Here is a 26,052-nt window from a genome sequence, read left to right as displayed (position 1 = left end):
CGTCACTGCATTTGAAACTTTTTTTGTTTGTTTGACATTAATAATACACTTGAATGTGTTTGAAGAAAATCTTGTAAATTATTCTTTTTTTGCCACTACAATATATGGATTTCAAGTGAAATTACGGTAAGAACTTATATTTATTGTGTACAAAACCAAAACAAGGGTGCGAAAAGTGACTGTCGTCGACCTTAGCAATGGAGATGGGTGGCTCAAGTTTCATTATTGATATAATACAAAACGACATTTGGCGGGTTGTGTACATTTTGAAAAGTGAATCAAGATAGCATACTAGAGGGAATAGTTATGTGTTAAATCCAAGCAACAAAATGTTCATAATAAATTCCAAAATAATGTAACGTTAGAATCAGAAACACACTTGAGAACAACGTTCCGTAAACGATTATCAACTTCCGGTATTGCTTTCGTTTGCGTCCGCGGTTTTCTTATATAAGGACGCTCCGTAACCAAGGGCGTTGCCTATCTTATTGTTCCATTTTTTATTTGGATACGGAGATTTTGTATTCGAATGTTGGAAACTAAGGTGTCTAACTCCCGGTCTGGGTTGTCCCAGTCCGGATCCTCTCAATCGAAGTCCAAGTCTAGATCGATGTCTAGATGCGGAACACCCGTTGATGAAGGAGCCCCAAATGACGGTGTTGAATCTACTAGCATTGGTAAACAAACACCCCCATCAATGAATGAATCTACTAGCAGTGATAAACAAACACCCCCACCAATGAAGGAATCTACTAGCAGTGATAAACAAACACCCCCACCAAAGAATTGGGGTCCGTCGTCCATGATAATGAAAATTGTGGATGCCATCAACACCATCCAGGACAAAAAGGGAACATCTGCCCAGGCAATTCGAAAATACATTACCACTACCACCATGGCAGATGTGCCTCCACAACTGCTGAAAGGGCAGATAAGAAAAGCTCTCAGGGAAGGCCTGAATGATAAAATTTTGACTCGACCGACAGGTACAAAATCCAATAGTGGCACTGGCAGTTATCGTCTTTTTTTTCGCAAGTCCGTTGAAGGAAACGATAAGCATTGTGGAAAAGGTGGACGAGGCAGTAAAGGTAAAAAAGGTGGTAAAGGTGGAACAAGTGGTGGTAAAGGTGAAAAAGGTGCTAGAGGTGCTCGTCAAAAAAGTAAATCTAGCAGCCGAAAAGGAAAAGGACGAAGGAAATCTCAATCTAAAAAGGTATCCCGACCTAGATCTCCATCCCGATGTCGATCAAAAGGTAGTCGACCAAAAGGTGGTGGATTAAAAGGCCGCACCAAGTCTAGACAAGGAGGATCTCGAAATAAATCTAAATCTAGAAGTAGCCGGTCCGGAAAAGGCCGATCCGGATGTGCACCAAAAGGTGCATCAAAAGGTAGATCACAGAAGAAATCACAAGGATCTCGACTTAGATCTAAATCTAGAAGCCAGTCCAAACCTCGCCGATCAGGACGAACCAGACATGCTTTAAAAGGTAAATCGCGGAGTAAACCGCTAGGATCTAAATCTGGAAGGAGCCGATCCAAACTCTGCCGATCCCGACGTGCATCAACAGGTAGATCGCGGAGTAAATCGCTAGGATCTAAATCTGGAAGGAGCCGATCCAGACTCAGCCGATCCCGACATGCATCAAAAGGTAGATCGAAAAGTAAAGTGCTAGGATCTAAATCTAAAAAAAGCCAGTCCGGACGTTGCCAATCCCAACGTGCATCAAAAGGTAGATCACGGAGTAAATCACAAGGATCTCGACTTGGATCTAAATCTAGAAGCCAGTCCAAAGCTCGTCGACCAGGACGAACCCGACATACTTTAAAAAGTAAATTGCGAAGTAAACCACTAGGATCTAAATCTGGAAGGAGCCGATCCAAACTCGGCCGATCCCGACGTGCATCAACAGGTAGATCGCGGAGTAAATCACTAGGATCTAAATCTGGAAGGAGCCGATCCAGACTCGGCCGATCCCGACGTGCAGTAAAAGGTAGATCGAAGAGTAAATCGGTAGGATCTAAATCTAAAAAAAGCCAGTCTGGACGTTGTCAATCCCAACGTGCATCAAAAGGTAGATCACAGAAGAAATCACAAGCATCTCGACTTAGATCTAAATCTAGAAGCCAGTCCAAACCTCGCCGATCAGGACGAACCAGACATGCATTAAAAGGTAGATCACGGAGCAAATCGCTAGGATCTAAATCTGGAAGGAGCCGATCCAGACTCAGCCGATCCCAAAATGCATCAAAAGGTAGGTCGCGGAGTAAATCGCTAGGATCTAAATCTGGAAAAAGCCAGTCCGGACGTTGCCAATCCCGACGTGCATCAAAAGGTAGATTGAAGAGCAAATCGCAAGGGGCTCGACTTGGATCTAAATCTAGAAGCCAGTCCAAACGAGGTGTATCAAAAGGTGCATCAAAAAGTGTATCAAGAAGTGTATCAAAACAACGAAAACGACGAGCAACACGCAGTGACGATGACGGAGCAGTTCAACCAAAGCGTCGACGCCTTTCGTCATCGAAGGGATGCAAAGAGTCAAAGGGATCCAAGAAATCTAAGGGATCCAAAAAATCTAAGGGATCCAAAAAATCCAAAGAATTGAAAGTATCCAAGGGATTAAAAAAAGCAAAGTGCAAAAGCAAGGCAGGCAAGAAAGGCGAGGAGGGCAAAAAAGGCAAGGAAGAGGAAAAGAAAAGCAAGCAATCAAAAGGTGCGGTGAGCAGTGGAGCATCAAAAGGTGCATCGAGAAGTGCATCAAGACATCGTAAAGGAAAGCGTAGTTCGTCGAAAAGTGCAGCGAGCAGTGGTGCATCAAAAAGTTTGGGGAGAAATGGATTGCGATGTCAAAAAGGAAAGCGGAGTTCATCGAAACGTGCAGCAAGCAGTGGAGCATCAAAAGCTGCATCGAGAAGTGGATCAAGACTTCGAAAAGGAAAGCGTAGTTTGGTGAAACGTGTGGTGAGAAGTGGAGCATCAAAAGATGCATCGAGAAGTGTATCCAGACATAAAAAGGGAAAACGTAGTTCGTCGAAAAGTGCAGCGAGCAGTGGTGCATCAAAAAGTGTGGGGGCAAGTGGATTGAAATGTCGAAAAGTTGCATCTAAAAGTAGATCGAGAAGTCAAAAAGGAAAACGTAGTTCGTCGAAAGGTGCGGCGAGCAGTGGTGCATCAAAAGTTGCATCTAAAAGTAGATCGAGAAGTCAAAAAGGAAAACGTTCATCGAAAGGTGCGGCGAGCAGTGATGCATCAAAAGGTGCATCGAGAAGTGGATCGAGACGTCAAAAAGAAAAGTGTCGTACATCGAAAAGTGCGGCGAGAAGTGGATCGCGACGTCCGAAAGGAAAGCGTAGTTTGTCCAAAGGTGTGGTGAACAGTGGAGCATCAAAAGGTGCATTGAGAAGTGGATCGAAACATCAAAAAGAAAAGCGTAATATGTCCAAAGGTGTGGCAAGCAGTAGAGCATCAAAAGGGACATCTAGAAGTGGATCAAGACGTCAAAAAGGAAAGAACTGCTCCTCAAAAGGTGCGGCAAGCAGTGGAGCATCAAAAGGTACATCGAGAAGTGGATCGAAACGCCGTAAAGGCAAGCGTAGTTTGTCAAAAGGTGCGGCAAGCAGTGGAGCATCAAAAGGTACATTGAGAAGTCGATCGCAACGTCGAAAAGGAAAGCGTAGTTCGTCAAAAGGTGCGTCAAGAAGTGGAGCATCAAAAGGTGCATCGAGAAGTGGATCAAGACGTCGAAAAGGAAAGCCTAGTTTGTCGAAATGTGCAGCGAGCAGTGGATCGAAACGTCAAAAAGGAAAGCGTAGTTCGTCAAAAGGTGCGGCGAGGAGTGGTGCATCAAGAAGTGGATCGCGACGTCGTAAAGGAAAGCCTAATTCGTCGAAAGGTGCGGCTAGCAGTGGAGCATCAAAAGGAAAGCGTCGTTCATCCAAGGGATCCAAACAATCCAAGGAATCGGGGAAAAAGGACTACCAGTGTGAGTGTGAGTGCAAGTATGATGGCGAGATCAGGTGTGAGTGTAAGTGTGAACGCGAGAGAGAAAAAAAGTGAAAACTTAGTTTAATAAAGGTGCATAAAAAAAAAAAAAAAAAAAAAAAATCACTCTAATGAGGTTTTTTTCTTCTCCTTTTACATCAATTTGTCGTGTATAAAAAAAAAACCTTAAAAAACATTAGACAGCAAGGAAGTAGCACTTTAAAATCTGGTGCTTCTTCTATCTAACAAATGACCAAACATTCAACTGGCCCTTTTGAGAAACCCCAAAACCCCAGACGAACAACCTTTTCAGGGCCACCAAACCACTTGAATGAGTTTTTGACTATCTCCTTTTACATCATTTCGTCTTGTAATAAAAAAAAAATCAAAGGGAACAAAAGGATTTTAAAAAAAAAAAATCCGCCCCAACCCCAAAAAACCCAAACAACCCCAGCCCAAACAACCAACCAACATTAAATTTACTAATTGCTACTAGTATTTGGCATAAGACAAAAAAAATTGTAACTATACATGCATCCATCCATCCATCCATCCATCCATCCTTGGGTAGGACATAGCTCTTGTTCCAGCCAGTGCACCACAACTGGTATATCAAAGGCTGTGGTATGTGCTATCCTTTCTGTGGGATGGTGCATATAAAAGATCCTTTGTTGCTAATCGAAAAAGAGTAGCTCATGAAGTGGCGACAGTGGGTTTCCTCTCAATATCTGTGTGATTCTTAACCATATGTCTGACGCCATATAACCGTAAATAAAAATGTGTTGAGTGTGTCGTTAAATAAAACATTTCCTTCCATGCATGCATCCATCCATCCATCTATACATGGTTCGCTTCCAACTTGGCTTATAACACCATTTTTATTGTCAATAGAGATCATCAACTCTTTGAAGAAACAAACATGTTTTATCAGGGAAGGTGAAGTTTGTTCGATATTCAACATTCAATATTGAATATTGCTCTGACAACATTCTTTAAAATCTACAATACAAATTTAAGTGTAATATTATGACCTATGGTAATATGATCATCTAGGGTGGCTTAGGGATATAAGATAATATGGAAATAAAGCACAGACCTAAATCTCACTGAAATCTACAAAACAGTAATTATATAGCAAAAGAATCAACATGCGCACACATCTGAAACTAAACATAGAATACGATATGATAAACGTCCTTCATTAGTGCCCCTCACTCGATGCGCGGTCGGTCTGGGATCGATCCCCGTCAGTGGCCCATTGGGCTATTTCTCGTTCCAGCCAGCGCACCACGACTGGTATATGCTGCTAATCAAAAAGAGTAGCCCATGAAGTGGCGACAGTAGGTTTCCTCTCTCGAATATCTGTATGGTCCTTAACCATATGTTCGACGCCATATACCCGTAAATAAAATGTGTTGAGTGCATTGTTAAATAAAACATTTCTCTCTTTCTTTCTTTCATCAGTGCCCATTCCCACTGATATATAACAAATACAGGGTGGCTCAGGGGCAACTGCCCACGGAACTCCCCATTCATATATATGATACTCGGTGTAAAATCAATTCTGAAAATGAACATAGAATGTTTATCATATGATAGAGATGTGTTCAGTGGAGCACATACAGCCCACATATCACAAACAATGCATGGCTCTGGGGCAACTTCCAAGGACACGCCCCATCAAAATATATGGTACTCAACAGTGTGACGACCTAGGAACACTGAGTGTCTGGTAAATGGTCAGTTTTACTAATGAAGGAAGGAAATGTTCTATTTAACGATGCATTCAACACATTTTATTTATGGTTATATGGCATCAGACATATGGTTATGGACCACACAGATATAGAGAGGAAACCCGCTGTCGCCATTTCATGAGCTACTCTTTTCGATTAGCAGCAAGGGATCTTTTATGTGCACCATCCCACAGACAAGGTAACACATACCATGACCTTTGATATACCAGTCATGATGCACCGGCTGGAGCGAGAAATAGCCCAATGGACCCACCGACGTGGATCGATCCCAGACCGGCTGTGTATCAAGCGAGCGGTTTACCACTGGGCTATGTTCCGCTGTTTTACTAATGAGGACAAAAGATCACCAACAAATATTCAACTTCATCAAAGTTTATTGATAACAAATAGATTTTAACAGGTTAAAAACGCTGAATGCATACTTCAGCATATGTATATATTTACCTTAGTAATTAAAATAATCATTAATAGCTATATACTAAAATTTAACTATTTCAGGGTTAAATAACTAACAGTATATGCTGCTCAGTGTATTTAGCAAGTCAGGTGAACACCTAACTCAATGAACTCAACAGACTGAGTCTACAAAAATACAAATAATGTATTTGGTTCTTGTTATTGTTAAAAATCATCCATTTCACTAGTAAAATATAGTAGTCTACCTATTCACGTTCAGGGCAGTGTGTTTGTTAGCTTTAGTCACCTCCAACCCTCCCCGTCCCCTACATATCAATATCAATAAGGGGCAGAGCTGGAGGTGACTCGATCTGTGTGTGTGTGTGTGTGTGTGTGTGTGTGCGCGCGCGCGTGCCCAAGAATGCGCTGACATGTTTAAACGCACACACACAAAACCCCCCAGCTAAAATGGCTGAAATCAGGTCATTTAAATGTGTCTAAATTGCAAATAAGACCTCAAGAAAAATAAAGTAATGTTTAAAAACCTAATGAATAATTAATTTAAATACAAATAAATGCTAAATATATATATTAAAGTCAAGGCATAATTAGAGCATAATTAATTTATTAATCATATAGTCTACTGGATGTGAAACATTTGGTAATTTTGACCACTAGGGGAGGGGGGCACGGGGCAACAGAGAGGAAACGCGCTACATTTCTTCATTAGTAACAAGGTAATTTTTATATGGCATAATATGCGCCATTCCACATACAGTAGCCTATAGCACATACCACGGCCTTTAATATATACCAATCAGGGGCGTAACTAGACTTTTGAAATGTGTACTCGAGAAAATAGCGAAACCACTCAAAATCGTGCCATTCAGTCACTAGTAATTCCAATCTGTAAAACTTATTTTCTTACAAACGCTTGTATTGGTCAAATTCGTATGACGTCATTACGACTGTCATCTTCCAGGCGCGTACTGCCTGTACGCAAGTACGCAGTGGCGTCCACGTCATTTCCCCCCCCCCCCCCCCCCAAAAAAAAAAAAAAAATTCTTTAAAAAAAACAAGCCTTATATGAGAGTACTTAGACCAAACTAATAATAAAAATCAAAAGAAGCTACTTAGTAACCAAATAACTACTTAGTGTATTGCTATTTTGGTATTGGTGGAGCTATCATTTGATGTGGTGAATTCACGTGACTGTCGATTTTCAGATGAGATACTACTAGTAGTAGATGACCAGGGCCCGAGGTTACAAAACTTTTCATGCTGAGCGTAGAAATCATTTGTGTTATAGAGCAAATGGTCTTAAATTCGTGTTTAGCAGCCAACATATGTACATGATGATGTCACACAAGGTGCATTACTTATGTTATTAACTTGGCTCTACGATGCCATTTATTTTTTTATGCTCAGCGGAATTGAATAAGAAAACTGGTTTGTAACCTCGAGCCCTGATACAAAATATACCAATGACCATGTCGATGTGTTATGGTGTTCTACTATATTCATGTAGGTCTAAGGACTAAAATCTCAACTCTCCTATTTACCAGTACATTAATAATCCACTAAATAGATATACAACGTAGATCTATATGCATGTGCAGTTGCTGACAAGGCACAGGTTTTGATTGATTGAGTTGGGTTTAACTAGCCCGAGTACTCTGACTGTAAGAGAGCTAGACGGACATTTGGACATAAACACGCTCTCATTAGAGTCAGAGACCAGCCTATGTCTTTTTTTGGCAATTCCTGACTACCAAACGGTAGGCAACGAGTCCCGCTCTAATACCACAACAATCCTATGTTTGACGTCAAATACCTTGCAATTGTTGCGACGGAGTGTCACGAAGCGTAGCTGAATGTGGGTGCTGTCGGGTTTCTTTCTGTAGTAAGTGTATTAGTGATTAATATGTGGATTTTTTTGTATCACTTAACTCGAAAATGATTGATGTAAAGGTATTTGACGTCAAACATAGGATTGTTGTGGTATTAGAGCGGGACTCGTTGCCTACCGTTTGGTAGTCAGGAATTGCCAAAAAAAGACATAGGCTGGTCTCTGACTCTAATGAGAGCGTGTTTATGTCCAAATGTCCGTCTAGCTCTCTTACAGTCAGAGTACTCGGGCTAGGTTTAACGCCATTTTTCAACAGTATTTCAGTTATATATGGCAGTCAGTTAACCTAAGTGTTCCTGGCAACGCCCAGTACTAACCAGTTATTTGCAAGTAAAGGAAACAAAGTAAAGGCACATGTAGATCTACATGTAGATGTACTCCTTTTCATACCCGGACTCGGCTAAAGATATTTTAAAGTGAGATGCAACTCGGACGATGTACTTAGCTTAGCTTAGTAACTTGTTTAACGTGTCCATATACCACTAGGGTTTCGAACACGCCTATCCCAAGTCCGGCCTCCGATAGAATCGGGGGGTCTGACTCGGGACAGGGATAACCTAACAAATAGGGGAAATTTTGAATATTAAGGCCAAAAGTATAAAAAGGGGAAAATTGGGGTTAAAATTTTTTGGCTGCGCCCTTAAAGAAAAATATTAACATTCCTAATCTATATAAATTATTAATATAATATATTTTCGGCTCAAATGTAGATGGGCTGGTCTAAAATTAATAATAATTCTTAAACAATATTCATTAAGCCCATGGGAGGTTAAGAGGAAAGGGGCTGCCAGTCATATTTTAAACATTGGTGTGACGAGGTGAGGGTCGGGAGGGAGGGGAGGCCGGCCCTACACCAAACCTAAGGCCGAACCGCTTACGCATATAGCCCCAAAGAATGCCCTAACTCCCGGCGAATGCCCCCACCCCACCGTGTCCAACCGCAGTTCAGTCCAATCCTGGCAGCCTACTAGTTTTTTAGGAAGTTATTATAACTTCCCAAACCGGCTTCACTCGAAGAGTGACGCCAAAGGGTTGTAAGAGTTTAATCGCTGGTGCCACTAGAGGAGTGGTGCAAAAAAATCCAGCGATGGTTAATTTAATCTTTCGTTTTAAGTACCAAGCCTGCCAGAAGGAGAGAGGTGAATCCGGCCGATCCATGGAAAAACAGGCGACTCCTCAGTTGTCTTCTAAAACAACATGATTAGGTCATTTAGAAGACGCGGCGAACAATTTAATCTATAATACCTAGGGCAGTAGACGAGGTAATATTAACCAAGCCACTACCAAAGGCACAGACCAGACACCTGCCCTGTTAAATTACATAATTTTTTTAATTTTATTAAAAATATAAAATAATGATTAAAATATGGATAAAATATACATAAACATAAACCTATCAAATTTATTTTCAAAAAAAATAAAAAATAAAAATAATAATAATAATAAAAAACAAAATAATAATAATAAAAAAAAAATAATAATAAAAAAACCCCACACAAGTAAAGCCAAAATTAAAAGATACACATTTATAACATGAGACGATGTACTGATGCTATCTATAGTTCAGACATTTTACAAATTGCCGCATTAAAACTTGCGATCCAAGCTTATTTATAGGTGTAAAATTATTTCTCGCCAGAGTGCACCATATGACGTCTAGGTTTCAAAACATTTCGGGGGGGCACCCCCCCCCCCCCCCCCCCCCTCCTACAACACTCACACCTTCGGTGTTCGACTGTAAATTTGGAATCCACATCAAAAATGGCTGGGTACGCACCTGACTAGCATACCTATCTAAAACATTGGTAACAAATGATATAGGTATTGGACTATTTACATCAAACAAGTGGTCTACGTTTAGATCCTTGTGAAAAAAGGTGTATACATACATAGAGTAATTAGAGTCTTTGTATGTATGCCCTAGAAACTGAATTAGTTTAAGAGTAAAATTATCTCTCTTGGAAATTCAACAAGTGACTTATGTAGGTGTGTGTGAAGGAAATTTTGCAGGGGTGTCTAGGCTGGGATAAAATCGAGGCACAAAACGCAAGAGGTTTTTTTTGTTGGGGGTTCTCCTGGAAACTTTTGAAACCTAAATGTACTGAAATGCTATTCCCTGCATTTTTCAAGTAAATGTATTCATATCAAATGCTAAGAAATATTACACTTTTAAAATAAATGTTTTCACGACGTATAAATTAGAGGGTTTTCTCGTTCCAACTAGTGCACAACTGGTCAAAGGCCGTGGTAGGTGATTTTCTGTCTGTGAAAAAGTTCATATAAAAATCCTTTGCTGCAATGTTTGACATCATGTGCTTTAGTGGTGTCGTTAAAACAAAAACAAACTTATAAACGAGAGAGGGAGGGGGGTAGATGCATATACTTTATTTTTTTAGGGTTGGCCTTTTTTCTGAGTAGCGTCGGGTTCCAAAAAAAATAAAATAATAAAATCCCCTTCCCCCACCCCTTTAGATCTAGGCCTTAACTAATGAATAAAAATAACATGAAATGGTGTTGAAAATGTTACATAAATCGAAAACTCCGCCTCTTCCCCTCCCCCTAGAGCGTTACGTAATTGTTAAGGAGCCCTTACATGTAACGCGTATAAATTCCAACAGTTGGCCACTGTCAAATTTTCAAGGTACCTCCCCACCCCCACACCCCCACACCCCACCCCAAACCTACCCATTCCTGGTAAGTTATAGCCTAATATAATTATATATGTTTTGGAGTTATTATGTTATAAGATGATCCCTCAACCAGGACAGTTAAATGTCGAAATCACGATTATTCTTGGGTAGTAGATTTAATGCATTCATATACTAGTTATTTCTCAATTTACAATTATAGTATTCGCGTAATTAACATGGAAATTTATTAATATCGACATATTTTAAGAAATTCGATGAGTGTTTACATGTCTCCAAGCAACTGTCCTACTTTAGAACCGGGTCAGCTGGAGGTTGTTACTGCGCATACGTATTGGGTCAACCTATAGCATTATGGGATTGGGAATATTTCCTCCATGTTTGTTTGCATTGACGTCTGAGTGACTATTAAACTGAAAGTGCGATGTGAATGTGCCAATAGGACAGGTATCAACAGTTAATGCACGGACAGTCAATGTCATAGTTTATATTCTATGCAAAGCGACTGACATTACGCTTAATGTTTAATCAAACGCCCATTGCTCGAATGAAATCCCAAGCATGCCGACTTGTTGACAAAACATTTCTTCATTGAGCACAGTAAAGTGACATTTCAACACTTTTTAATTGATACAAATTATGCTGGAAGAGTGGCAGTTTGTTAATAAGTAACAGTAATTGATGAAAATGCAAGTTTTCTTAATGGAGAAAACGGATCCAGTTTAATGATGACCAGCAGATATACAAGGCGGCCAGTTCCCCTTGAAGTGTAAGCATTTTTAATTTTAACATGGATCTATTGAACATTAACACAAAACAGTTTAAAGGCATAATATCAAAAATTACAAGACCGTATTTCTATACATATGGATTGTAAATGAAAATTACATTCATGTGTCTCTAAACATGTTTTAATTGAACCACGATGAAGGGAATTCCATGTCAGCCCTCTTGCCAGTATTGCCATTTTTGTATCTTGGAAATCAAGGCCTATTGCATGCATGAGAAGTCTGTAAAATATACTTGGTCACAATATTCTAGATTGTGGCGAGCGAAATTCGTAAGGGGGTCGAGTCATGTATCACCTGGAAAATATTTTGAAGAAAGAGAGACATTTTTCAATCCCTGAAACGCTTGGTTTGCGTCTAGATCTTGAACATGCAAACTCAGCATTTTGTTTTAACTGAGTGTAAAGTACCGGTAAATATTCCACTAGCCATCTTGACTATTGACTTTTAAAAAATATGTCACATCAATGCAATCAAAGGGAGTTAGTGCCAACAGTAATTTATCACCAAGTCAGAAACCTAAAGCTAGGCTACCAATGTTAGCAGACAATTCCAGAAGATACTAGTGGCAACTATCTATAAACACCTGTAAGTGCATTTTAAACATTTAAAAATTCCTTATGAACAGTGTTCGAGATTAAAAAATGTGGGCAGTATCCCAGTTGGATACTAACATTTCACAATCTGGTATCCCACCTGAGAATTTACTATCCCACTTAAATGAAATTCATAAATAACATCATAACAAACTTGGAAGACACTGTTCTCGTTCCCAGTCTACGCCGCAATTGAAATTTCGGAATTTGTGAAATTAGCAATCAAACGGAATCGGCAAAGTGATTTGTTGCATCTATTTTTTAGTAATACGGATATAAATTAATATTTATCAGTAATACATGGCTGTTAACTGTCCGTCGTGAGACGGATTTCCGTCGTAGGAGAAATCGTGGAAATTATTTTTTCAGTCATTTTTTTTTTTTTTTTTAATGAGAATCACTTGGGCCATTTTCGGTTTCCGTAATGTCAACCCGATCACTTCGGCCGTTTCCTTTGTCCCACTGACCCCCCCCTTTAGGTACCCATCGGATGGGTATAATCTACCATACATTTAGGGGCCGGTGAACGGCCCCATTCCCCTAACGTAAATTCCCAATCCAATATCAAACCTTTTCCCCAGTTATGACCCAACGGTTTTCCAATAAAGAGTCCCAAAGTTGCTCTCATCGTGAACACTTGAACTCATAATTTTTTTTACAAATTTAGCTAATAGTATATTTTAAAAAAACTGACATCGAAAAAGTTTCGTTTTGGTTTTCCGATTGATTACGAACACATGACGAACAAGTCTGACCTGGATATGCAAATTAGGTGCATCTTGTTTTTGGTAGAGTCTGTTGTGTCATAGTTTTTAGTAATAATGCCTACATTGTCTGATATAATACAGTTTTGGTAGACGATTACAACTTTTTTGTTTTAATTCATCCATTTGCGTTAACACATATTTGGGATCTATCGCAACACGTCCAATCCGCTATTTACATAGTCCGAACGGACGTAGAAAGTAAAGTATTGACTTAATGTGCACCCTACACTGTCATTTGCTGTGCTATTTTAAGCAGACGATCTTATTTTGTAAAAAGGTGTGTACATGTTTCGTACTTTTTTTCTTCAAATATTTTATTATTTTATTTTATTTTTTAAAAATCATTTTTGGTATGGTTTTTGTAATTAAAAAACAAAAACAAACGTTACTACAGTAGTTGTAAATTAAGTGAAAAACCCGATTTAATTTAAATGTGCTACCGTATATCTTCGCCTATAAGTCGAATTTTTTTCACCCAAAAATTATTTTATAACTTGGGGGGTCGACTTATAAGAGGGTAAAAAAAATTCACCAAAAAATATTACTGTTTTGGCGATTATTTTACAAGTTTTATTGTTGAAGTATGCCATGTATTTATACTCAAATATGTTAATTTGACACATTTATTTTTTATAACCTATTTTTTTTGGCATTAGAACGGTTTTGGTTATGCGAAAAGGCGTACGATCTCACTCACATGCCAAGACAACAGTCCACTTAGTTAAATTAACAGTCATCACTAATAGTAAAAATGTAAACAATACTAACTACCTGTTGCCTGAGTTTATTTTGAAATCTGGTCACTGGCATTAATGGTTGTTCAAACAATGTTTTGGCGGTGATTAACTTCATGAATATTACTGAGCTTTCCCTTAAAATAGACTGATCTCTGCAGTTCACTATCTAGAGCAATAGGGACACACATCATTTGGTACAAAAACCAGTGTACTTTCCAGAGTTATCCTCCTTACATGTATTAATATGGCGGCAAAACGTGATACTTTCAGTTTTATCGTAGTGATCTGTTGTCAGTGTTTATAAATAAAGTTGTTGTCTGTGCACAAAACCATCTGTACAGTACTATACAGTAACAGTCAAACAGCTTTCACTCTCTACTAAGGGAATATTTCGTTTTGATGCTATGTAATAATGATAGTTTGATTGGAATAGTCTGATTATATTGCGATATACAAAACGTGAAAACCGAAGTTTGTAAAATAATTTTCTTTTGTTCAAATATTATTGTTCTCATGTGCTGAAAATAAGAAATATTTCAATATTTATAAGTAGTTTTTCATGGGTCGACTTATAAACGGGTCAATAAAAAAATAAGTTTTCAGGGCTTGAAATTAGGGACTCGACTTATAGCCGAGATCGACTTACAGGCGAAGATATACGGTACTCACTTCCTTTGAAGTAATGGTCGTACCCGTTGTCACATCATGTGGCGAACAGCACGTGCGAGTTTGAACACTGTTACAATGAAATAGTTCTGCTGGGAGATTATTAGATTGCGTATTATAGATATTGAAACTTAATAAAGTTGATCCGGTCAAATATAACATTTACCGACCAGCGGTATGTTACTTCTTTATTATTCACGATTGAATAATGGGTCATTCGAGAACTATGCAACATGCACTGAGGAGAGTGGAAATTATGGGATGTGTGACAAAACGTAATTGGGGGGGGGGGGGGGGATTATTGTACAACGTAATGTTAATTCATTAACTTTTCATTAAGTAAAATGCAACCAATCATTACCATTTTATGTTAACATATATGTATTACTAAAGACCCCAGAGTAAAATATGACACGGTCACAAAACGTTATGGGGGGGGGGGGGGGGGTATTAAAACTGCAAGATTTTGCGTTACGTATTGTTAAATGGACACAAAGATCAACAAAGGACTATTCCACATTAGCGTATTGCAGTATCGGACATTGGCTTTTACCCCAATTTTGAACGACCCCTTCCCCCTTCCATAATGAATTTGCAATAACACAAGGGCCACCCGATGTAAATGTATTAGAATATTTGATTTGCCGTTCATTAGCTGGCGGTCAAGCCTAAATAAATAATATCAGGTAATAATGCAAACTTTAAAAACATGCCCGTAGCTTATGAAAGAACACCCCAACAAATGTCAGCCTAATAGGACTATTTCCATTAATATAGGTTCACTGCAGGACCCATCAAATTAATGTTTTTGTCCAATAAAAAAAATAACAGGGTGTGGGATGGGAGAAATACATGTTTAAAGTGGACTACAATTGTCATATAAAACATTACCATTTTGAATGCCCTGTACCTTGAAATTTCAGTCACAACATTTTCCTTTTGTTAACAGCCATGGTAATATATAAGTGTTTCTGATATTACTAATGATAAACCTACCTGTATAAATTTTCTGCAGATGTGGAATCAATATCTCAAATAAATAGCGACTTAGCGGTTCCCAGTCTAGTGCTATGCCACTATTGCTCCAGTGTAGCATTAGACTGGGTAACGAGTTGGGGGAGATATTGTTATGGCATAGCATTAGACTAGGTACGAGCTCGAAAATACTGTTACTTAACTTTACCAGTAAATGACGACTTTCATTGTTTCAGCAAAAAATAAAAATGCAGGATTAAAAACAACAACATTATATGATATCCCAGTGGGATACTGGGTTATTGAAGTCTGGTATCCAAAATTGAATTCTGGAATCCCCGGGATATCGGGATACTGTTAATCTCGAACACTGTATGAATAATACTTATTATTAACCATGGGGCTATATTATATTTGATATAATAATGAATTTGACAGGGTAGAAAATGGACATGGTAATCCAAAGACATACTAGTCCGATGTTTAGGTAATCGGCATACGACTAATGATAAATTCCTCAACTGTTATTGTTGGGCCTACATATGTATTGGGAATCCCACTTTGCCGAGGATGTAGCCCAGTGGTAAAGCGCTTGCTTGATGTGCGGTTGGTTTGGGATCGATCCCCGTCAGTGGGCCTATTGGGCTATTTCTCGCTCCAGCCAGTGCACCACAACTGGTACATCAAAGGCTGTGGTATGTGCTATCCTGTCTATAGGATGGTGCATATAAAAGATCCCTTGCTGCTAATTGAAAAGAGTAGTCCATGAAGTGGCGATAGTGGGTTTCCTCCCTCAATATCTATGTGGTTCTTAACCATATGTCCGACACCATATAACCGTAAATAAAATGTGTTGAGTGCGTCGTTAAATAAACCATTTCCTTTCTTCCTGGTTACAGGAGCTTGTCAAACCATTTTGACACTGCGGTTATTCTAGGGATATCCATGACATGACTCAAAATATAATACGTCGCACATCTGTGTTCCAAATCACTGCTGGGGTTTTTCTGATTTATGGAATGTCACCATAATTCAAATTTTGTTTTTACAAAATGTCAAAAATACATGTACGTGGGATATAGATGGTTAAATAAAGTACTGTACTTTTAAGAACCAATCAAATGTATATATTTTCAGGTAATAGTTTGTTGAACCAATGAATAGGTCAATGGTCTATGATATTATGCCTTTAAATCTCTTCATTTGTCATATATATATATATACCACACAAACATACTATTCCATGTATTTAATGTTTTGCAGACATATAATTATCACAAATTTCCATTCAAGAAGGACATGTCTCTATTTTGAAGGTCAGCTAAGTACTCTGAAACTTCATCAGTATAGTATCTTGATTGTATCGTGGATTTTGAGAGCTGAAATAGTTGTGAATCAATTTTCTCTGGATAGGGTAGAATAAGGTTAACAGCCTTTTGGGTTTCCTTGATGGCTGATTATTATAATTAATAAAAATTTTTTTTTAAAGTAAAAACTCATTTTACGTTAATAGATTTTATATCTCAAGATGTAAAAGTTGTTTTATCCTGGCCAAATAAAATAGACTGACATGGGTGTGGTCTAATTGTCTTGTGGTTAACGTATGACTTACAGCAATGTCAGAGTGTGCAGCAGGTGAGTAAAATTCATTCAGTGAAAATTTTGATATTTGGGGACATTTATATATGTATGGTTAAAAAAACTGATATTGATCCTTCACCAAAATATATACCCAAACAATATATAATTTCATGACAGTTATTTGTTGTTATTTTTTGTGGAATATCACAGTCGGGCAAATGATGTGCAAGATCTAACAGTCAAGTGAACTATTTAGTTTCGATAAAACAACATTGCTTATCTGTAAGATATTAACTTTGCACACTATTGAAAAATAAACATGTTTCTATCAGTATCAATCTGCTTCGATCACCATTTTGTTTCAATATGTGTAATGATCGAACAGATTATGGGAAAACATGTAGCTGACAAGTTGCAATTGTGTATGTATAAGTTAAAATTCAATCACAAGTTATTTTAGCAGGGAAATACATGGAAGTCTGAATTGAACGGTGGTAATTAGTTTAAAAAAAAGAAAAGAAATAAAATACGACAGAGAAACGTGAACGTAGATTTTGGCCAGTATGGAAATATATTTTTCTGTGAGTCCAGTATGAGAAAGAGAAAAATGTTATGGTGTGTATCATTTGTTAGCAATACCCATTTTTTTAGATGTAAGTTAATTCAGGACTGTTCATTTGCCAATAAATACTATACTTTTTTGTCCAGCGTATTGTTTTTCCTAGCTTGTTTTAGCCTCAATCAGTGCCATGTTGCCCTGAGATTAAACACACCTTTTTCAATAATTAATTCTAAAATTGCCAAAGTTATAAAACACCCAGAAAATGTATTATTAATTAATAAAATTTACTAGTTATATATTTAGCCATTTATGTATTAAAGCAAGCACATTAATTACATTTATAAATATTTTGATTTTGATATTTTTTTTTAAATGAAAAACAAGTGCCCTGAAAATGATGAAAATGCCCCCAAAGTTTTTAGTCTAACATGCCGTGTCCAATTTGTAGGAAAAACACTATATATATTCAACAGCACTCTCAGATTTCTTGTGTTCGGATTTTGGCAAACTACACTTTTTATATTGTAATATATATAATAATATACAGTGAAACTTCTCTAAACCAGAATTCCCTCAAAAACAAACTTGATTCACAGGCCTGTGTTTTATGCAGCTTTAATCATTGAAATTAACCCCTGAAAACCGGAAATCACTCTACTCTGAATACTAAATCAATTACGCATTCACATTGTGTTTATTTAATTAAAATTTTACCTCTGAAGATCGAACAATAAAAAAACCTTTCAAGGTGTGTCTCCTATCTAGACCATATCAATCAGTTAACAAAGTTGCATTCTTGCTGACAATACCAGATGATATGATATACACAAGCTACATGTAGGTGAAGTGTGTTTGGGTGTCTGTCAAACACGGCTTTTTACATTTTAACACATGTTTTTATGTTGGTTATATCAATAGTAAAAATAAAAATGGTTGCAACGACTATTTCATAAAACCTCAGTAAACTGAGCACCCTTCTAAAACAGACATTTTATTTGGTCCCAAGGGTGTTTGGTTTAGAGGAGTTCCACTGTATATAATTTAATAAACTGGTACAACGTTCATGTGTATTAGGGGTGTCGCTATATACTGATGCATCACGATGCTACTGCTGACGATTCGATACACGATACCCATGGTGTATGGATTCCAATTTGTACTGGTATGTACTTATTGACAAGTTATTTCCTTCAAAATAAATAAATAAATAAATAATAATAATAATAAAAAGACAATGGACAGATATATGCCTGCATATGTCAATATGTCTGTGATTTGGTATTTCAGCATTAAAACTGTTTTTAATCAGTGTTTTACTTTTATCAGGTATATTTCTTATTTTTAAATCACTTCACCTATGGTTCAACTGCTTGTGTTACGGTGAATCGGGTGAATCGGGTAGCGCGATATGTATCGTATTGTGGGCTGTGTGTCGTGATACGTATCGTATCGCGAGGTAGGTGTATTGTGACACCCCTAATGTGTATTATTAGAATTATTATATATGGCATATTATACCAGTATTATTCATTTATTCATTTAAACAAGCACATCGTTTGGATAAGCAATTGGAAAAATATTAAGAGCAAGTAAAAATGTAAATCACTCTTACCTTTGGGCCTTAGTGTGACAAATATTAAGGTAGATCATAAGGGAAAGTTCTGCTGTGTGTCAAAATATATGACAGTCGCATAGCACCAAAGAAGAGAGTTCCAGGTCAAAGTTTGAAGTGCACCGTCAAATATTTATGGAGTAAAAGCAGCTGTGGGTATGATTGATAGTAATATGTGACATTGATTATTTGTGCAAATACTATTATTCATTGACAATAAATAAATACACTTTTATTTGTTATACAGTTGTTATGCAGTATATACCAGAGGTTGAAACTAATGTGGGGTACCCCCAAAAATGGAACTGCAATTTTCAGCAAAAATGACAGTTGTTATTAAAAACATTAATTAAATCTCTTAAATGGAATGTGACCCCCCATTTTTATGCAGGTAGATTAGATGTGAGGTGCCACACTTTTTATTGTTGTACTTCCTGGATGTGTTAATTTGCTGCTTACATCAGTTTTATTAGTAAACGTTAACATTATCGGCAGTAGGAATTGATTTTGTCTATTAGAACCTGAAATGAAGTGTGCTAACAAGAGTGGTTTTCCTTTTGAAAAAAATCTACACTGTACTGAGGCAACACTAAAAATAATCACATTTAGAAAACCCTATATAGCTTGAGTTGGGGGGGGGGGGGGGGATGTTTTTGTGTTTGTAGGTCTACCTGTAAGTACTACCAGTATACTGTAAAATTTGTTTTTATATCCAGATTTGACTCCCAACATTTTGATACTGTTAGTTCTATAACAGATACATGGCTCAAAAAAAAATTGATTCTAACCACTGTAATGTAATTACAGAAAATTGTTCTCGGTTATTGTATTCTTATTGACTGGCCATTTAATATAATATACTTGGTTGTCATCACATTAAAAAAATATATGGGTAGGACTGGCAGAATGTTATTTTTTATTGTTATATATAAAAAGATACCTAGATTAATCATTTGGGGACAGGTGAATAAAAGCAAGACTATGCATGTTTTTGTCTTTTATATGTATATATATTTGACAGCTTTCTTTGATGGGATCTTTTTTTCTCTCAGAATTGGGTTAATTCCTCTTCTTTTTTTTGTAGTCCCCTATCGGTCCAACTGGAGGGGACTCTGTTTTATCTCCGTCTGTGTGTCCGTCCGTCCCACATACAGTTTTTCAGAAGTTTTTAAAAAATGCCTTGAGATATTGAACTGAAATTTTGTGTATAGCTTTATCATGCATTGTTACAGATCAAGTTTGATATTCATGACAATTTACCCATTTTTGACGGAGGTATAGTTCTTGAACTTAGGAGATATAAAAAAAATATTCCCCAGACTTTTGTTGTTTTAGAAAGCCTTGAGATATTGAGCTGGAATTTTGTGTATAGCTTTTTTATCTACTGTTACAGATCAGGTTTAACTTTCATGGTGAATTACCCATTTTTCACAGAGGTGTGGCCCTTGAATTTAGGAAATAGAAAACATTGTTGGATTCGGTAGGGGACTGCATGTACATGTATTGCTTTAGCAGTATTTTCAGAATGCCTGTTAAACTACATTTCAAAGTTTCCAGTTAGTGTCATATGTTAATCGTATTACAGATAAAGTAAACTTACATCCCGGTTAAACACATGTCTTGCCCTTATAAATCTTCATGTATTTAAAGTCTGGAATCTTTGCTTATTTTGTTTTGTCTGGACTGTTACCGTTATAATCTGTCGAAAGAGAGCCTGTGTTTACAACATGTATAAGACTTTTATTGAATAATACATGTTAACATACAAAAAAGAGGCAGGATGTAACCCAGTAGTAAAACTGCCGCATGATGCACAGTCGGTCTAGCATCAATTTCTGGTGCCTGTTTTTTTCCCCATTGCTAGTGTAACAAAGGTTGTTACGGCTAGCTCTAGGTGAACACAAAATGTTGCCAAATTATCTATTAAACTTCAAAAATGGCAAAAAACCCAGTTATTTTTTAATAAAATGTATTAAAATTATTTCACCAAGTTAAAATAAAATTTGTCAATTATTTTTAAAATTTGCAATTGGCGAATTTGGCAACTGCCAGATCTAGTCCTGCCAGTGGGCCTGTGGTATGTACTATCCAGGGTTTAGACTAAAGCCCGTAAAATGTTAACAATTTGGCAACTGCCAGATCTAGTCCTGCCAGTGGGCCTGTGGTATGTACTATCCAGGGTTTAGACTGAAGCCCATAAAATGTTAACAATTTGGCACATTTTCTACAAAAATCTGTTGCCAAATTCAAGTTTTATTTAACCAAAACGCTAAAATGGCGGTATATCAATAAACAAATGATTTTAGAGTTTTGGTGAATTAGTAATAAAATATATTCACCAAATTCAACTTTAATTCGCGTTTAGTGATTTGGTGAGGGACAGCATAAACCTGGAATGGTGCATGTAATTGGTCTGGAGTTGCTGCACTAAGATCTATCCTGTCTGGAATGGTGCATGTAATCAGTCCCAGTCTGGAGTTGCTGCACTAAGATCTATCCTGTCTGGAATGGTGCATGTAATCAGTCCCAGTCTGGAGTTGCTGCACTAAGATCTATCCTGTCTGGAATGGTGCATGTAATCGGTCCCAGTCTGGAGTTGCTGCACTAAGATCTATCCTGTCTGGAATGGTGCACTAAGATTCGCATGCTCCACTTGGGAGTCCTCCATTTTGTTGGTTTTGTTAAATATCCGTATATGCCATCGCTAATTGTCATCAGACACCAAACGCCAACACGCTCGCTCATTGTAATAAGGCACAAAACTAAGTGCGCTTTATTAATAACCAATCAGAATCATACATGTGTTTTAGTCTTGATAACAATTATCGTATACATTAGTCTTGATAAGAATGATTGTAAGCATTGTAAATTAGTCTTGGTAATTACTAACATTAACAGGTGTTGTCAATGAAGTGGAGTTTTCTACTGGGATGTATTTTAAACTGCGCCACCAGGGTTGATTTTGGGGGGACAAGATTCTTTGCCTCCACGTCATTTTTCCGGCTGATTTTAGTTGACAAGTTTTCCGGTGACTCTTGTGATGACCATTTTACAGAATGCCACAGTTGTTCACATTTAGTCTACCTGTCCCACTCTGTCCTAGCAGCATGCACTGGTTGGTTAACTGCCCCACTCAGGACAGGACTTTGCTTTGTTTTGCATTGGGGTGGGATGTGGCCCAGTGGTAAAGCGCTCACTTGATGCATGGTCAGTTTAGGATCGATCCCCATCTGTGGACCCATTGGGCTATTAGTCATTTCAGCCAGTGAACCACGACTGGCATATCAAAGGTCGTGGTATGTTCTATCCTGTCTGTGGGATGGTGCTCTCTAAGACTATGTGTCAAAATTACCAAATGTTTGACAACCATTCGCCAATGATTAGTATATCAATGTGCTCTAGTGATGTTGTTAAACAAAACAAACGTTTTGGTGGTATCTTGTACCCGCCGGTGCTGTGTCCGTCTGCCACACTAAACCAACCGTGATTACTGGATTACACTCTAGTCTGATTTTCTCTTGCCCAGATGGATCCATCTTCTTGATATTTATATAGGGGCGTGACGTAGCCCAGTGGTAAAGCGCTCGCTTGATGCACGGTCGGTCTAGGATCAATCCCTGTTGGTGGGTCCATTGCGCTATTTTTCGTTCTAGCCAGTGCACCACGACTGCAGTGTTTCTGCAAGAAAGAAATATTTGGGTATGGCACTATGGAATTAAATGCAACTACAGGCAACAGAGTATGGGAGGCCTCTCCCAGAAAGAAAATGGGTTAAATTTAGGGTTATGGTTAAGAAAATCATACATTAATGATAAGAGTGATTAATTTTGTCAAAAGATTAACTTAAAAAAAAAAATCTGGGTATGGCGCCATATTCATTTTACCCTACGGCAGAAACCCTGGACTGGTATATCAAAGGCCGTGGTCTGTGGGATAGTACATATAAAAGATCCCTTGCTGCTAATTGAAAAGAGTAGCCCATGAAGTGGCAACAGCAGGTTTCTTCTCTCAATATCTGTGTGGTCCTTAACCATATGTCTGATGCCATATAACCATAAATACAATGTGTTGAGTTGAGATGTACATTATAATAGTCTTATCTAGTATCTGTCCTATGATGTACTTGACATTTCATTGAAGGTTCCTTTTTCTTCCCAGCCAGACGAGTATATAAAGCTCGTAAAATGGCGACTGGGTTTCCGCCCTCAATATCTATGTGGTCTATAACCATATGTCTGATGCCATATAATCATAAATAAAATTGTATTGAGTGCGTCATTTAATAAAACATTTCCTTCCTTCCTTGATATCTGTATGTCCACACAGCACTACACCTTCCACATCTACTAACTCAGGGGTTTTCTTGGTGGGATGCAACCCATAAAGTTTGAACATACATGTATAGATAGACTAAACTTTTAGGCCTTCGTTCAACATTTAAGTCAATTTTTTTTTTCCCACATTGTTATTTATTTTTAGATTGTTCTTAAAAAATGCTCAAAATTTTATACAATTTTGGTTGAGCAGTCAGTTAGGCTTTTTTTCTTCTCAGTTAACCTTACCTGTTTTGTGTACAAATTTGGACATGCCCACAATGAGCTTGTTTGAACCTTAATTAGATGTAAGAACATTAAACCGGTTGATCGATGGTGCATATAAAAGATGCATTGCTGCTAATTTAGAAGAGCTACTCTCGGCGCACTAATTTTCCAAACCTATATGTAGCTCCCTTTTTTATCTTTTGACGGACCATTCAAAATTGCACCTAACTTCCTTCACAAAAGTGCACACCCTTTCTCTTTGGCTTAATCCCATATTCCAAATTCCATAGCACCATACCACCCTCCGCCTGTTACTGGCCCTGATCAGACTGCTGGTGCTCCCTTGCACCTGCCAGTGCAGGCGGTCTCCCCTCCAACCCACCCCAACCCTTTCCTGGACGGAGGAGCCAGCCTCAAGACTGCTCTGAATATGCATGTTAAACACACTGACCTGACCTGCCTTAACTTAGAAAAGTAGCCCATGACATGATGGTAGCTTATTTCCTTTCATTATCTGTGTGGTCACCAACCATATGTCAGATGCCATATAACTGTAGTTAATATGTATTGAGTGCCTCACCAACTTAGCCTTTGTTAAAGCTAACATTTCTTCCTTATTTCCATACAATAAGTGATGTTTTCCAGTAACTTACCGGTACCTATAATATCCATGACATGAAAAAACATTAGATATTTTGATGTCTTAACCTGGTTAATAAACATTTGCTGTCAATGGTTCATTTGTTTACAAGTCAGTAAGACCTGTACACCTGAGTATAATGTTTTGATAGATGTAATTAAAGTGCATGACGTCATTTGTGCCAATCATCATGGCGTCAGATTACTGATGAAGGCAACTTTACAACTGATTTATTAAATGTTGAAGTTAAATAGGGTAAATAGAATTTGTTACTCATGTTTTTTAATATGTAAAGTATCAACCTTGTCTAGTTAATCAGTATTTGTCTGGGCAGAACCTTGGCAAATACTAAGCATAGACTTAAATGTAGTTGATATTTTCCCTATTAAAAAACAAGTGACGAGTCCTCTATATAAATGTGCTTGGTCAAGAGATAATGCTTTTGTACATATATGTTACAACAAAACTAACATACTAAATGAAACTGTTCTATACATTTTTCCACGATAACATAAAATTACTCTCTATATATTATGCTGTATTTTTGATGATAAGAAATAAAAAAGCAATTGAATTTAGCTGTTAGATTAATATTTATGCATGTAATACCTAGCAGAAGCTTAAAAAACTCCAACCCCAACAGTTTTAATAACATGTATCAAGTTTGCATGTACATTTAGTCATTTGGGATACAGCAAACTTTTTAAAGATTAGCCTACATTGTCTTTGAATACTGTCATTTTGATAATGATCTCAAAAAAACCTTTTACTTTGAAGTGTAATCCTAAATGCTTTTAGAGTAGTCTTAAGTAGAAGCTGTGCTTAATGTCAAATATATCTCGATCAGTAGGTGGCATTTTATTTTTGCACTGGTTCATTTGAGACGACTATAACCAGACACATAGAATTCACTCTTAAATGTTATCTCATTCTCGTGGCCAAAAGCTCAAGGGGGTATTTACCCGTATGTTTATTTAACACAAACAGTAAGTGATTTATTGAGAACTGCAATTTTGAAAGAAGAAAGTAATTTTAGGCTTCTGTAAAGTGTGCATTGTGATTAACAATGGTTGTGACCGAAAAAAACAAAACATACCCGGCTGTCTGAAGTGGTGCAACCATTACTGGGTTTACTTTCAAGTGGTTAGATTAAGTGGCGTGAAGGTGCATACGTTGCCCTGTTGTTTGCGTGACATAAACCACTGAGCCAATCTTTTAGAAAAAAATTCTGTAATCTAACCGTCTCATAAAAATTGCCTCAACTTGCATGTGGGATTTTTTTTTTTAACTGGCATAACTTCTCTTTCTTCTCCTTTCTTATAGCTATGCTATAATGTTTGTGAGTGGAGCTTTTCTAATAACAATTTGTCTGGATTGCATCTGTCCATCTGTCCATCCTTCAACATATCCTTGATAGAACATGTATGATTTTCTGGAGCAGTTTTCACAAACTAATAAAGAGATATCTTTGCATTTTTATTAAATTTTAAAATTTTCAATACAGATTTAATATTGGACATTTTGAAAGTTTAGTTTTTCCTAAAGTTTTAAATTTAAAAGATTTAAATAGACATTTTACCTCTGCTATAACATTCGTCAGTGGAGCTTTTCTAATAGTAATACCAATATTTGTGTGGTGTCTGTCCAGCGTCTGTCCATCAACTTCTGCTTTGAAATCTATCTTCTTATAGAGTTTCAATTCGATTGATCTGAAACTTGTTACAATGATTTTCTGGGGCACTCTCTTCACATACTAATAGAGAGAAAAAATTTGGAAATTTAGTCTTTTAATTTTTATTCTTCAACTTGGTACTATTATTCTCTGGGGTGGCCTTCACTAACTAATATATTTTGGGATTAAATTTGTTTTTAAAAATTTAAATAAAAATTCAACATAG

The 26,052-nt window shown here is 37.4% G+C and overlaps 2 protein-coding genes across 2 annotated transcripts in view; both read left to right on the top strand.

The window, feature by feature from the left end:
• Positions 1–488: 488 nt before the first annotated feature.
• On the top strand, positions 489–4,110 carry LOC121378829 (serine/arginine repetitive matrix protein 2-like). Its single transcript, XM_041507164.1, has one exon. The coding sequence runs from the start codon at positions 530–532 to the stop codon at positions 4,052–4,054; it is 3,525 nt and encodes a 1,174-aa protein (XP_041363098.1). The 5' UTR covers positions 489–529; the 3' UTR covers positions 4,055–4,110.
• A 6,972-nt stretch (positions 4,111–11,082) lies between these two features.
• The window catches only part of LOC121378193 (protein FAM149B1-like), a 125,193-nt gene continuing 110,223 nt past the window's right edge, over positions 11,083–26,052 (top strand). Inside the window, exon 1 of the mRNA XM_041506271.1 lies at positions 11,083–11,458. Coding sequence (XP_041362205.1) covers positions 11,415–11,458 — 44 coding nt within the window. The 5' untranslated portion in view covers positions 11,083–11,414. The remainder of the gene's footprint in view (positions 11,459–26,052) is intronic.

This window comes from Gigantopelta aegis, chromosome 8, assembly GCF_016097555.1.
Source record: "Gigantopelta aegis isolate Gae_Host chromosome 8, Gae_host_genome, whole genome shotgun sequence".
Lineage (NCBI taxonomy): Eukaryota > Metazoa > Mollusca > Gastropoda > Neomphalida > Peltospiridae > Gigantopelta > Gigantopelta aegis.
Note: the sequence above shows the minus strand (reverse complement) of the source record. Positions and strands in the feature narration are given on the sequence as shown.